General features: G+C 48.4%; 1 protein-coding gene across 6 annotated transcripts in view; it reads right to left on the bottom strand.

Moving 5' to 3' along the window:
- Positions 1–14550, bottom strand: part of Ankrd6 (ankyrin repeat domain 6) — a 145341-nt gene that overhangs the window by 21881 nt on the left and 108910 nt on the right. For 3 of the 6 annotated variants that reach the window (XM_087897203.1, XM_087897205.1, XM_087897204.1), the window contains exons 3-5: positions 12186–12284; positions 4861–4959; positions 3456–3554 (exon numbers count right to left, since the gene is read on the bottom strand). In XM_087897203.1, the coding sequence (XP_087753329.1) occupies positions 3456–3554; positions 4861–4959; positions 12186–12284 (297 nt within the window). Of the gene's footprint in view, positions 1–3455; positions 3555–4860; positions 4960–9679; positions 9982–12185; positions 12285–14550 lie in introns of those variants that run through there. The other 3 variants (XM_087897202.1, XM_087897207.1, XM_087897206.1) reach the window with 1 other exon arrangement.

Raw genomic sequence — 14550 nt, 5'->3', positions numbered from 1 at the left:
CTCCCTGTCACCCTTGCTGCACACTGGAAGCTCCTGGGTGCAGGGCTGTGGCCCTGTTCTGAACTCGAATTTCCTCAGCCTGACGGGTGAAGCCCAACCTAGCAGTCAGTGTCTCGCACTCTGAGAATCTCTCTGATAATCAAGCCTGGCTTCGAGGTGGCCTTTATTTTTTATTTATTTGTTTATTGAGGTTTTAATTTCCAGGCTGAGAACCATGGCAAACTTAGCTCTCCACAGCAAGGCATCCACTTATGTCTAAAGACTCTTGATCTCTGAGCTGCTGACTTCACGGCGGTGGTCAAATACGTGCTGAAAAAAAATGAGTGAAATAAAAGAAATCCAATGGCCCTAGAAATCCAGCATACTAAAGGCTCCTTTGCCACCAGGAAATATCAATTCTGTGGGAAATTTCTTGGCTCAAGAAAAGGAAACATTGGCTTGGAGAGATGGCTCAGAAACTAAGAGCACTTGCTACCCTTCCAGAGGACCCAGGTTCAATTCCCGGCATTGACAGACAGCTCACAACCATCAGTAACTCTAGTCAATTCCAGGGGATCTGATGCCCTCTTCTGGCCACTACAGGTACCAGGCATGCATGTGTGCACATATATACATGCAGGCAAATACTCATACAATAAAATGAATCAATTGAGAGAGAGAGAGAGAGAGAGAGAGAGAGAGAGAGAGAGCGCACTGAATAGGTATGGATGAACAACATACATCCACATAGTACAGTACCACTCAGCAATAGAAAGGACTGAACTAGCAACCCGTGTTAACAACATGTTGGGATCTCAACCATTCATGGAAACAAGGTCTATAGGTGAGGTTGCTAGAGGCTTGGAGGGATTGACTAGCGGACTGCCACCGAAGGGTACAAAAGAAGTTTCTTGAAGTGACAGAACATTCTACATTGGTGCTGGCAATTACATAAGTACATATGCTTGTCTGCATGAATGGGACTTTATGTCAACCCCACCTCCAAGCCTGCCATTAAAAATGTAGCCAACAGTAGATGCATGATCAGCACCCAAAATGACGGGTCCTGACTCTCCAACATGAAGCTGTTTTTGCTAAATAAGAAGCACGTTCAAGGTGATCCCTCAGAAGCTGTCTGCAGAATGGAAACATCCCATTCATGATGACATGAATCACCCTATGGGTATTTCTGCATCTTTCTCCACTTTATCCTAAGAAAGAACTAGTGACTTTCCGTAGTCCTCTGGGAGTCCTACATGGAAAGGAGACACCATGCTACAGCAGACGGACCTGGGGTGCCACAAACAACACGTGTGTCCAAATCAAGGTCTCTAGGAGTTCTACGAGCTCCCAGTTCAAACTTAACCTCTTCACAAACCAAGACAACCTACCTCTCAGTTGGTATAAAAAGCAAAGCAGACTATGCACTGTCTCAAAGAAATGGAACAGCCCCACCCGAGAGGACATGAGGCAAGCGTTGCTGATTACGTGGCCTGCAGGATTCCGCCGCATGCGTCAGTCCATGAAGGAACCATAAGCAATGTGACCACAAAGCTGCCCAAGGAGAGCTGCAGAGCAGCCCAGTGGTTCAGGGAAGGCCCGGGTTAGATGGCTGCAGGCAGACGTAAGAAAGAGCTGCACCTAAAATGGAGGCACCAGGACGCCTCGAGACCCAGTGAAGCATGGCGGGCAATGTTCCAGGGAGACACCAGAGCAGAGCAGACTGGTCACTCAGCAGGATGGGAAGGCAGCAAGCTCAAGTTGGTTACTCCGCTGTGAGGCTTCTGGAACAGTCCAGGGACAATCATGATGAGCAGGGAAAGAGAAAGGAAGGTGCGAGACAGAGAAGAGATCAGAGAGGAGACACACACGACAATGGGGGAGGTGGAGCAATGCGTCCGCCTCTGCCTGTATGAGCGCTAGAGCATCCTGCTTCACCGTACTCCAGAAAGCCCCCAGTAAGAGCACGGAGAGCCAAGGGATTTCAAAGCAGCTGCAGCAGGCTCTCTGGGACCCCATATTCCTACCTCCCCTGCGAGCTCAGTAGAGTTTCTCCAGTTCTCATTTAAGGCACCCTAGTAGGTGAGGCCCAGAGAAGTCAGACGTCGACGGAGACTATTTCTGATTGGCTGGTTAGTATTCGATCTTGTGCCTAACTTGCTATTGAAGACCTTGTGCGATGATGTGTGTGCAGGATCTCAGGCTACGGACATTTGGTTTCTGGTCCTACTGTGCCATACTCGTGTGTGTGTTTGTGTGTATGCGTGCACGCGCGCACATATCTGTGTAATGCTGAGCATGGTTCTCAGGCTGCTCCTCCCCAGGCACAGACTCAATACTCCTCCACTTCTCTATGTGAGGCCATCAGCCAGGGTCATCAATCACACAAGTGCATTGTGGGAAATCCCCAGGCTTCTTACGCACTGGCCACAGACCCATTCTGGCCATCCAAGGAAAGAAAAGGCAACCCCTTCTCAACACTACTGCGGATATTCTCAGAGTACTGACAGTGCCCCTTTTGCTTTTAAAATAACACATGTCTTTTCTCCTAGTGATTGAAGAGATAACCAGTTCAGTTTAGAAAGGAAAGGGACAAAAGCAAAAAACGACACCAAAAATGGGTAAGTTTAAATTCAAGTAGACAGCCACTGTTAATATGTTGGTGCTCTCTTTCCAGGCTCGGTTTTTACAAAGGGTGAACTGACATTAGCATGGAAGCATGTATGTGTGATCACGTACTCCTCTGTCATGCTCCTTCATGGCTCATAACGTTATCATCGAAACTGTGACTTAAATTATACCTGTTTGCGCTGAGTGAAAAACGTTACATTCCTCTCCTGCATGTTCTACTGCTTTCCTTATTGCTATCACAGGTATACATAAGGACAAAACTTTCCTAGTGTATTTCGCTGCTTCACCAACTGAAACCTGGGATGGTAGCCACCCTACAAATAGGTAAGAACTTCTTTTCCTTTTAGGTGATGCCAGGGATTGACCTGGGAACCTTGTGAACAGGAGCTAAGTGTTCTACCCCTGAGCTGACACGCTATCCTACAGAACCACTTTCATGGTACAGCTGGCCTCCCCAAAGCAGCTGCTCCGATTCCATTTCCTCAGCCCACTTACCCTACTGTGACCCTACTGACTGCCAGCGTTTTGGGTCTCTGCCGACATTTTCCATGCCAACTCTCTATTGCTACTCTTTGTAACAGGGCCAAATAGTGAGGGCAGGTTCCCAGCAGTGGCCAGGGGGTCTCTCACACCAGCAGAGGTTTCAGCACTGTGGCATGCTTACCCTGCCTGGGGCACAGCCCTCCTACCTGTGCAGTGAGCCTCCTAGGTGAACCTGCACTGCAGGGTTCTCCATGCCCCGGTGAGCACTGCCTGGCGCTTCTCATGGGCAGGAGACAACCCGGGACAAAGACTCCCACGACCCTCCTCACCTGTGAAGGAGGAGGTCAGCTGCTGGGCCTCACCTTGTTCCTGGCAAGCACGTTGGCTCCTGCTTTAACAAGCAGCTTGGCTGACTGGCTGAACCCATGCCAGGCGGCTTCGTGGAGGGCTGTGTTCCCATCCTGAGTAAACACATTGGAAGACAGGACATTACCCACGGTCTGGCTCTTCTTGCTAAAACAACGTATTACGATGGCTACAGGATCTTCCTCAGCGGGGCCCATTAGAACCATGGAGCAGACAAAAAGATTTGAGTGCTAAAAACCAAAATAAAATAAAATAAAGTAACTGGGTGGTTGGGGCACACGCCTTCAATCCCAGCACTTGGGAGGCAGAGGCGCACTGATCTCTGTGAGTTCAAGGCCAGCCTGGTCTACAGAGTGAGTTCCAGGACAGCCAGCACTACACAGACACCCTGTTTCGGACAAACAAAACAAAACAAACAAAATTTGGTAGTCTCTAGTTAGTATAAAACCCCCAGGATTCTAAATGACAAAAAAAAATCGAAGAAACAATAATTGTAAAAAGCTAAACAGGATTTCTAGATACATGGCTTTTAAATACAAACTAATTAAATGGCTCCCATTTGCTTATGATAGAGGGGATGAATGACGGGCAGGTAGGAACTCACGTGTAGGCATGCTCGGGCAGGACCACATTCTCCAGTTACGTCCATCTAGAGATGTGCCCTGAAGAGCTAAGCCCAATGCACCTGGCACCCACGAGAGGAGAGCCAGGGTTCCAGAGACAAGGTTGGGCAGGGCAGAGGCCACAAGGCCCGGCTGGGACCATTACAGGAGCAGCAGCAGCAGCAAGCGAGAGGAAGACCGGGAAGGGCTCTGGGTGCAGAGGCATCACTCCTGACCCAGAGCCCATGGATGTGTGATGGAACCTCGTGCCGCATTTACTGTCTGCGCACACATGGCACTCTAAAGAAAAGCTGTGTGTGTGTGTGTGTGTGTGTGTGTGTGTGTGTGTGTGTGTGTGTTGGGGGGACGACGATACTGCACTTAAATACAAAAATCCCACATTTTAAGATTTGGCAATTTAAAAACACTGGCATACGTGCTGGGATTCTTGGAAGAAAGAAATTCTTCGGATCACTCTTTTTCTTCAGAGCTAAAACATTTAACTTGCTTGTGCATCTAAGAAACAGAGCTTCTGAGGGAGCCTTTCCCCCACCTTCAGTAGACCTTCATAGGTCCTGACTTCTACACTGACCTGGACTAAGTTGTCAGCACAGAGCCACACAACAGAGGGAAGGATATATAAACAAACACGACTTCTGGAACCCTGAACTTTCAGAGAAACCTAGGTTGACCTCTCTCATTGCATGATGGGAACAGGACAACATCGTGAACACACCGCGGTGAATCAAGCTGGCTCCTTAGCTCCCCAGGGTCCTGCAGCCCTTACCACCCTCCTCACCTTGTCCTGTCTGTCCAGGGCACATCCCTCACGGATAAGCGCTGTGATGATCTCAACGTTTCCCACCACAGTGGCCCGGTGCAAGGCTGTCTGGTCCCCCTGCAAAGTAACACAGAGAGAAGAATAACAGGTTTCTTTATCGGCCACCATATCACTCCTTCCTTAAGCCAGACACCAGGCTGTCTCCTGTCCCCTCAAGGAGGAGACTGGTTATTTGCAAAAGGGCTTGGTCACCACAGGCAAGGCAAGCTTTGGGGTCCCATTAGTAGAGAATGCACGTGGGCAGAGCAGTTTGGTTCATAAACCAGAAGGAATCTTCTGTCAACAGCAAAGATGGCTGCCAGCCTCAGATCTACCTGCCAAGGAGAGTCAGGCTCCTTCCAATGACCTAATGGAGTCGTGCCTGGGAGCCAGGCTGTGGATGTCACACACTTCAGCCAGCAACTCCTACAATCCCATGCCCCACTAGGTCCTCGGGCCCAGATTACAGAGGAATCACTCTCCAGCTGTGGCAGTTTTGGGGCCTCATGCTTTGATGACAGGTGTGTAATTTGTTCACTGATTTGCACTAGCCGTGAGCGATGAGGGGGTGGGAGGCCTCTTGCCGCATACTTCTGAGAGGCCTCTTGATGATGTATGCCATATTCTAACCCTTCTCGGCAACCAGATTCCTGGGATGGACAGGTTTCGCCTTCAGGCACCAAAAGAGAACTTGACGCTTCCCCTAACTGTGGCAGGGAGGCTGCATAAACACCCCAGAGGTGAGAAGGGGGGAGCACTACTGGAAAGGCTCTGAGCTCTGCCTTCTAGGAGCACAATTCATCTCCCACATGTTCTCAGGAGTCAAATCAAATCAAGCCTGAGGGCCAGGCATGAGAGGGGAGATGGGTGGACAATGTGGATGTTTTCAGGTGGAAATGATGAGCGGAGGGCCAGGGGACCAGGAGAACGGGTTTATGTACAGCTCTGGTATAGATCCATCAGCTTGCTGAGCCTCAGGACCCTCACAGGAAAAGGTAGGGCCAGGGTTTTCTCTCCTTTGGGATTCTATGATTCAGCTGGTAAGATTCCCATTAGCAAAATTTCCAGATAGACACAGAGGGGCAAGGGACACACTCCAGAACTCCCCTGGACCTCAGATCAGGAGAAACTGGGGAGACTGTGGAAGATACCCACAAAGAGCAACTTCAGGAGGGTGCACCACTAACTGGGGTGGTTCGAATGAAACACACTGACCTCACTGGGATTCGCCTCAAAGAGACAGATGAAGGACATGCAATCCGAGAGGAAAGTTCTGGAAACAGACTGCAGTGACTGGTGTGCAGGGATTAACTCAGGAACTAGACTGAAAGATGGCTCAGAGGATGCGTTTCATGTTGCTGAGAGTGTGTGTGCACATGCGCGTGTGTTTTCACAGTAGAAAACCCACGCAGCCCTAGCCAAAACACACATGTGGCTGAGTACACTGGCACACACCTGTAATTCTAAGACTCAGAGGGTAAAGGCAGGTGGAACAAGAGGTTAAAGCCAGACTAGGTTATTTCCAAAACAAAACAAAATAACCTCTAACAAACAAACACACACCCCCATACAAAAAAACCACCTGCTTTTCTTAAAATTTAAAAACAAAACAAAACACCTCTCTCTTTATCAAGAGGAGGGGGCTGGAGAGATGGCTCAGGAACCCAGGTTCAGTTCCCAGAACTCACATGGTGGCTCACAATTATCTGTACCTCCAGTTCCAAAGGATCTGATGTCTTCTGGCCTCCATGGGCACCAGGCATGCATGGGGAGCTTATATTTGCATGTAGGCAAAATACTCATGCATATAACAAACTTTTTAGAAAGTTTTAAATCACAAGAAGTGATGTTTACTTTCTTCTTTTATTTTGGATACTCTCAAGCTGCTAGTGGAGACCTGTCATCGATAACCCTACTCAGCATGTAGATCCGGCATGTAAGAACACCACCCAACAAGGCAAGATGAGCCCACGGGTGACAGTGCCAGGTGTGGTGTGGGGGGTGCAGTGGTTTAAATGAGATGCCTCCCCCATAGGTTCATATGTTTGCAGACTTGGTCCTCAATTGGTAGAACTGTTTGGGAACAGTTGTGTGACCTTATCCGATGAGGTGTATCACTGGGGATGGCTCTGAAGGTTTCAGAACACTTGAACTATTCCTAGTGTGTTCCAGTGAGGATCAAGATGTGACCTCTTGGCTGTTCCTGCCACCATCCCATCATGGCCTCTAACCCTCTGAAACCATAAGCCTAATCAAACACTTTCTTTGGGAGTGGCCTTGGTTGTGGTGTGTTACTGCAGCAATGGAAAACTAACTAAGGGGGGCGGGGAGGTAGCCACTTGCTTGCTGACTAGATTTTCCATAGGAGGGCATTCCCAGCCTGTAGCATAAACTGCCAGGAACCTGTAGTTAGGGAGGTCATAGGCCCTCAGTGGGAAAACTATATCTGTTGTTTGCACAGACATGTCTCTCAAATTGCCTTCTAATAACAATGTTTTTGCCTATAGAATAGTGCTGGTGACGGCCATTGGTGACCACACAGACTCAGAATCGGTCAAAGTACTTGGCAACATTTTAAATATTAAACACATATAACTTCATCTCTCAGACAAAACTACCAATCACAAGCTTAAAGCATAAAAAGACAGCAGGAAAAGGCTTCCCATTCAGCAAGCTTTTCCCACAGTTGACTTGATGATCTAAGAGACTTGCACAGAGCTGGGGTGAGGACGTCCAGCCCACTCCCCTGACTGCAGTGTGACTGGTATGGCTGTCAACGACTCTCTCCTTGACCTTGTGAGTTATTATCACATCACAAGCTAGATTTGGACTGTTTTTCTTCCCGTCCGCTCTCCCAGTAAGTGACTGCAGGAGATGGGTTGGGCCAGGAGTCTGAGAAGGCCTTTCCAGGTGGACGAGCGCTCAATTCCCAAATAAGTCAGATGGGACCATGCCTGAGTCTCAGCTCCAAACGATTCTGTTAGTGTCTCTAAGACAGCTTATTTCCCTATCAGATCAGTCACGGGTTTTCCCGAAATGATTATGAGAAAGATTAATCTTAACAAGAACTATGAGTTCAGTCCTGAGTCAAGTTTCCAATAGGAGAGGCCCTTTAGCCATTCCACAAACGACAGGTGTCCTGCCGGTCATTCCTTGGATCATTTGGAGCAACCTTTTTAGAAGAGACTTGCATTCTGTATGAAGTGCAAGCAACATGCCCTAAGCAGATAGATCTTGTCAAATGACCACACGAAGGGCTTGGTTCAGGCCAAACATTTCACCTTGTTCCACAAGCTGCTTACGAAATCAAGAGCTGATGCAGCTTTGGACTGGAGTTTTGATTAGCATGTCTTTGATTGGTGGAGCTTTGATTAGCATGTCTTTGATCAGCCACAGAGCATATTTGCTGCCTTTGAGACAACTCTTCTTTGCAAGACTCTAACTTGATACAAGCAGCTGCACCTAACTCCTGGATCGGCTCTTGGCAGAACATTTTCAAGTGGATTGTCAAGATTCAAGGAGATCTGACACTTGTGTTCAGCTGTAGTGAAAAGCCAAGCTACCCCAAGCTGGCTGGCCCGTTCAGTTGCAGCCCTGTCTGTAGGCAAGTCCCCTTCCAGCTTTATTCTTCCCCCTGGGAGCTCGGCTCCTTGCTTCCCGTATCTATTACTGCTGTGCCATGGCACCTGGCCCTGCTCTCCATGGCAGGACAAACAGTGGCTAGACCGGTTCCAGAGGATGCGTCCTTCAACTCTTATGAGTTAGTCAGCCATCTTAGGTGACCAAGATGCGCATGACAGGTTCTGAGAAAGACAAAACGCAGGGACAAAGAGCTGCCTCCAGCCATCCGGGGAACGACTTTCTCTCTAGAACACACAGCACAGTTAAATCCAGACCCTCGGTTGAAGCACGCTCAGTTACTTGAGAATCAATTTTTGGCTCCTACAAAATTAAAGCTACTATCATAGTATATATTATTATTATATTACAAATAATATTACTAGCCACATGTCCTCTTCAAAACATAATGCACATGATAAGCTTGAACTATTAGCAGACCCACGCAGCAAATTCTGACATAATCCTGCTTGACTATGATCTGAAACGACCAGAAGATTCCGAAACTGAAAGAAAATACAGAAGAAAACCTAGCTCTCTCAACATGTTTTCTCAATATTCACTCTGTATTTACTGACCCCTAACTACGTGCCAGGAGTCAGGCCATGCAATTCTCTTGCTATACTGATAAGCCTCGCCTAGGATAGCTAGCTAATTCAAACTGTCAAGGCACCTTTCCTTCACAGCAAGCCGCTTCCAGCTTTGGAAGCCGGTTACCTCAGCACTGGTCTCCAAAAGGAGCCGGTGTCTCGGCGAGGTGGGGGCTACCTTACTACGCAAGTTTAAGAGCACAGCATGGAGGTGTCTGTTGAATGGGTAACTGAGAAGAAGCAAAGGAAGAAACTAGACGCGGCAGCAACACCGAAATTGGCATTCGGATCTGACATGCTGACTTGTCTGCAAACAATATGGACCGCCAGTACTGGGTATTCCTGAGGCTTCAGTGTTTCTCATGCAAGAACGCTGGAACTTAAGGTCTAAATCTTTGTCTGAAATACTTGTATTTTCACCTCCTATGTAGTGAAAAGCATTGGGTGTTCCAAAGCCAAGCTCGTGGAAGAAGTCCCAGCCGCGCGCACGGGCGGGACACACCCACTTTGGGAGGAAGACCCCAGCGACGCAAGCAAACATGCTGTAAGCAAGCCCTACACCAGGTAGGCACGCAAAGCAGGGTGCTGACCTCTTCTCTCTCAGATCTTCTAGGGTCCTTCCTAGCCTTTCTTCTCTGCTTTCTCTTAGTTTTGTCTTCCTTCATGCTTTTTACTGTGGTCACAGGGTCCTGGTCTATTTCTGGGGTAGGAGTCACGTGATTACTCATTGACCAATCAGAGATGGCATTTGCGCTCCACTGAGCGTTGATAGGATTAGCAGGAAGCAAGACAGATACGGCTCCGGGAGCTGCGGGTTGAAACTCATAATAATCCCACTCCAGGCCACTGGAGGTCATTCTTCCTCTAATTCTCAGATAGTCCCATGCCATAAACAACAGTATCTGCAGAATATGAAGTTAGAATTGAATCTTCGTAACGTCAACATTCTGTTTCTACCCATCTCCCAGATAGGGAACTGCTAACGCGACTCTCCCACAGTTAAGTTCCCCTCTTCTTTAATGCTAATAAAGTGATTTCATACGCTTTTGTGGACAGCTCAAAGACGATTTTCAACAGGCGTGGGACGCACACAGGTAAGAGCTGAGGATCGCAACAGTCCTGCCTTCTCCAGTATTCTTCCTATCTGTTGTTACATGAAAAAGCAAGGTATGCGTTGTCTGGGTAGAGCAGGAAATGAGGGAAAAGACCCAATGCCTCAAATGAGGGAGGTGTTTTACCTAAACACAGGGCTGGCTTTACTTCGTGCGCTGTGAGAATGCTTGTCTTCTCTGCTTCCTTCCATATCTGAAACCTCAGCATAGTGTCTACTGTATGAGACCACAGCGAGCCTCAGACCTGAATGAAGGTGTTTGCTGAATGAAGGTGTTTGGTTGGGATGGGTTGGCAGGCCTGACTTTGTGACCTTACCGCGATGGCAAGCAAGGACTTTAACAATCAAAGAGAAGGCTAGATTATCCCAACATGCTTGTGCCAGCAACTCGAGATCCCACCTTCCCTTTGATTATTTATTTTGCCCATCTCCCTTTATTGTCCTCCTGTCCTCTAAGAAGATGATATGGGTCAGGAATGTTATATTGGTTATAGTGTAGAAAAATAAAGTGTCATGACCAAGGTGAGAATCAACAGCTTAGAGCTAAATCAGCATTTTTGAGAATAACATTCTTGGTGATCCCATAGGCTTCAGATAAAACCAGAGATTTATATGAGATGCTGATAACCCTCTGGCCATGCATAAAACCAGTTCATGTGCCTGCCCGTCTGCCTGCCTATATAGACAGGTCTCGTTTATCCAAGGCTAGCCAGTACAGGGTCTCATGTATCCAAGGCTAGCCTATACAGACAGGTTTCATGTATCTAAGGCTAGCCTCAAACTTGCTATATGGCCATGTCATTTGTGAATGTGTTTGTCACATTTTAGGATACTGTGTGGAGTTGCAAGGAATATTCTAGGTAATGCTATTGGAAGAAGTTATGACAAGGCCAGACTGTGAGATGCTGCTTACACACAGGACTTTTATGTCTTAGAATTCTGCTGTATCATTGAGAGATGGCGGGTGTGGGGGGGGCACTGGAGAGTTGGCTCAATGGTTAAGGATAATTGCTGCTCTTTTCAAAGGACCTGAATTTGATTCCCAGCACCCACACGGTAGTTCACAACCATCTATAACTCCAGTTCTGGATGGATGCCCTATTCTAGTCCGTGCAGGAACCAAGCATGCACAGATACACATGCAAGCAAAATACTCCAAATAAAATAATTTTTAAAAAAGGAAAAAAAAAGGAGTTAACAGTTTCTGAAAATCATTCCCAAGCACATTTCCATAGGGTTTCTTCCTGAAAACTCACTGGAGGGCAGTTTACTCCATCACTCCTTGGAGATGCCACCTTCTCCAAGGACCCAAAAGAGCAAGCTCTGTGCTGTGCAGTCCTACCCGGCCAAAGCTCACAGACTCAGACTGGATAGTCGATTCGGAAGGAGCCGGTGGGATTCCTCCCCCAACAACCTGGATGGACATCTGAGTGAGTGACGGAGTCGGACTCACTCAGTAAGAGAAAAGAAACACTATCAAGTTCTTTCGAGAGGCCTTGATCTTGCGTAAATCCTTTCCCCCCTTTTAGTTGGGATGGAGCTTCAAGCTCCACTTGAAGTTCACTAAGAGAAGTTAAGATAAAGGAGGAGGGTGGGTGTTAAGCCTCACTTCTCTTCAGCAGTAAATTTGGTTGATGATGCACACACCTAATGGGTCTTTCCCACACTCACTGTCAGAGTGAGTCCTCTGTACTAAAGCAGGACCTAGGCCAATGCCCTCAGACTCTGCACTCAGATGCTAACGGGGCAATAAGAACCACAACCGAAGAGCCTCCTGCGAGCTCCTTTACTGCTGAGAATGGGTCTCCCAGAAGGCAGTCCCAAGAACGGGGACCAAGCTAGAGACAAAAGACACACAAACAAAACTTCTGGCAAGCATCTAGCACCCGCCCTGCTCACACCGCCGGCATCTGCACTGAGGGCCGCTGCTGCAGACAAGCCCCTCTGCCAACCCTTCTCTGGAGGGAATTGATGCTTCTACTTACATCATCCTGCACGTCGAGGTCACAGCCAGCCTTCAGCAGAATCTGGACCACAGAGAGATGGCCCTTATTGGCAGCAAGGTGCAAGGGGGTCCGGCCATGCTGTCAATGCAAAGGAAACAGTTGGTTTCAGAACCAGATACACTAAGGTAAGAGGACACACCAGCTTTTCAGAACACCTCTGCCCCTCCACCTCTAACCCCAGCTGGCCTTCTGCTCTAGAAGGAGACTCTCAATGAATTTATTAGGAATTCAAGTTGCCTTTGTTAACTTTGACCGATTTTTACACCCTACACTTAAGTGGCAGAAGGTGGGGCTTCTCATCCTCCAGTTTCCCCATAGTGGTGATACTATGAGGCGGTCAAAGGCTGTGACAAATGACAGGACCATGGGCAGGAGACAAAGAAATGCCAAACCCACGGACTCCTGAAGATAAAGTCATAGCCAGGTGGAGGTGGAAAAGGCTCTGCCTCTTTTCATAAACAGCTTTGAAAAGTATGAAAACTATGGTATATTAAGATCCGCATATCTGCCAAAGCACTATTGCTGCTCCCGGGACCGCCTCCCAGATCTCTCCGTGGCTCCCGAGAACTAACCCTACTTTCAAATCTGGCATTTATCTTTTCTTCGCCTTCAGTCACTCTGTCACTCCCTGCTTCTGGCCAGGGGCAACATCCAGACTATTGTTTCAAACGATCTCAGGCATGTTAAGTAACAGGGTATCATTTAGCTTTTCTTTTCGGGCTTCTGTTTGTTATTGGATTTTGGTCCAACCTTCTGTTCTGCTGATGCTGTGCACAGCTCAGGTTTCCCGCCGGCCACCCAGGTGTTCCCTGCGGGCGGCACGGGGATGGAGCTTCTCAGTGCTGTCACCGAGTCACAGCAAGGACTGTTTCCTTCCCTGTAACCGTGTGACGATTGTGGGCACCCACGAGGCGTGACACCCAAAAGAAAGCGCACTTTCCTGGGTGTCCGTGAGCCTCTGTCCAGGGAACTGACCTTGTCAAATTTCTACCTCTCCAGGCTCTCATAGAGACATCCTGATTTCCCTCAGGATTCTCTATGAAGAAAAGTTCAAGAGACTATGGCATTTGAGAAAAGGGGGCTCACGGGGGCCTTGCATACGGCTTAGCCTCTCACTAAAACCCGCTGCCTTTATGGATATTCTAACGGGACAAGCATGTTTATGACCTCGGTAGAGCACCACTCTGCCCCGATAACCAACCATGGAGAAAACAACAGACAAAATAAGGATCTTAATTCCTAGCCATGAAATCCAATCAAAACAACAGAATGAGTCTGGAAAGAAAGAGGCCAGAACTTGCTTTAAAATTAGAATTCTTAATCAAGGGAGAAAGTTACTCCCAAGAATTGGGCTATTAAAAAACCTTCACATAAAAAGGACAAGGTCAGAGATGAGATAAAGGGGTGACCTTTCTCCGCTCTTCATGGGTTACCTCGCCTTGGTCCTTTGGGTGAGATGGCCACAGTGCCTCAGATGGGGGGAAGTGACCGGGTTTCAATCACTGGGCCCAGGCGCAGGCTCCAACTGTCATCACGTGTCCTTGTGAATGACCTCATATCTCAACACTGACTAAGGGACCCTCATAAAGTCCCCTATGCAGCTTGTCGGGGGGATGGGAGGGGTGTGCGTGCTGTGAAGACAGAGGCACTGTCGTCAAATACAAGTGCTCAAACAAGACAACAGAGCAAGGCAGGGGACAGGACGGAGGGGCGGCTGGGAAAGAAGTTAGACCCGGGGTCACGGCCACTGTGGGGACATCCCTGCCAGCATCCGCCCTTCCCTGAAGGGTAAAGCAGATAAAAGGTTTGCCCACGTGAGCACAGGCAGAAGGAAGAAACACGGCTGCAGTTCCTTTGTGGAGTCTAATGTTTGCATGAATGCCGGGTCGAGGGATCCTGAGGAATGGCCTCTGGGCAGCGTGCAATGCCGGGCCGAGGGATCCTGTGGAATGACCTCTGGGCAGCGTGCCAACACTGGGATTAGTGCCTCGTAGATAGGGCAGGTGGTGATACAGCGCTCCATGGTGCCGACTCCTTGACTTGGGCGTCCCAGTATCCGGAACTGTGAGAACCAAAGGTCTGACGCCTGAGCAGCCAGTCTGTAACGTCTGTTTCAGAGGCTGGGATGGACTAACGCGGTTTAAACCAGATCATGTGCCTGAGTGCACCCAGAAACTACCAAACACAAACCATGTCCCTGGACTGCAGACAGGTCCTAAGCCAGCGTCATCAGAGTCTTTCAGTTGAGAAGTAAAAGGCTAGGGTCACTGGAGCCAGAAAGATCTCAGTCAGAGCTAACAAGGCCTAGGGATTCTGGGTAGGACAATCACCTAAGCCTGTTTTC

The sequence above is a fragment of the Myodes glareolus genome, chromosome 16 (genome assembly GCF_982192425.1).
Source record: "Myodes glareolus chromosome 16, mMyoGla1.1, whole genome shotgun sequence".
In the NCBI taxonomy this organism is placed as follows: Eukaryota; Metazoa; Chordata; class Mammalia; order Rodentia; family Cricetidae; genus Myodes; species Myodes glareolus.
Note: the sequence above shows the minus strand (reverse complement) of the source record. Positions and strands in the feature narration are given on the sequence as shown.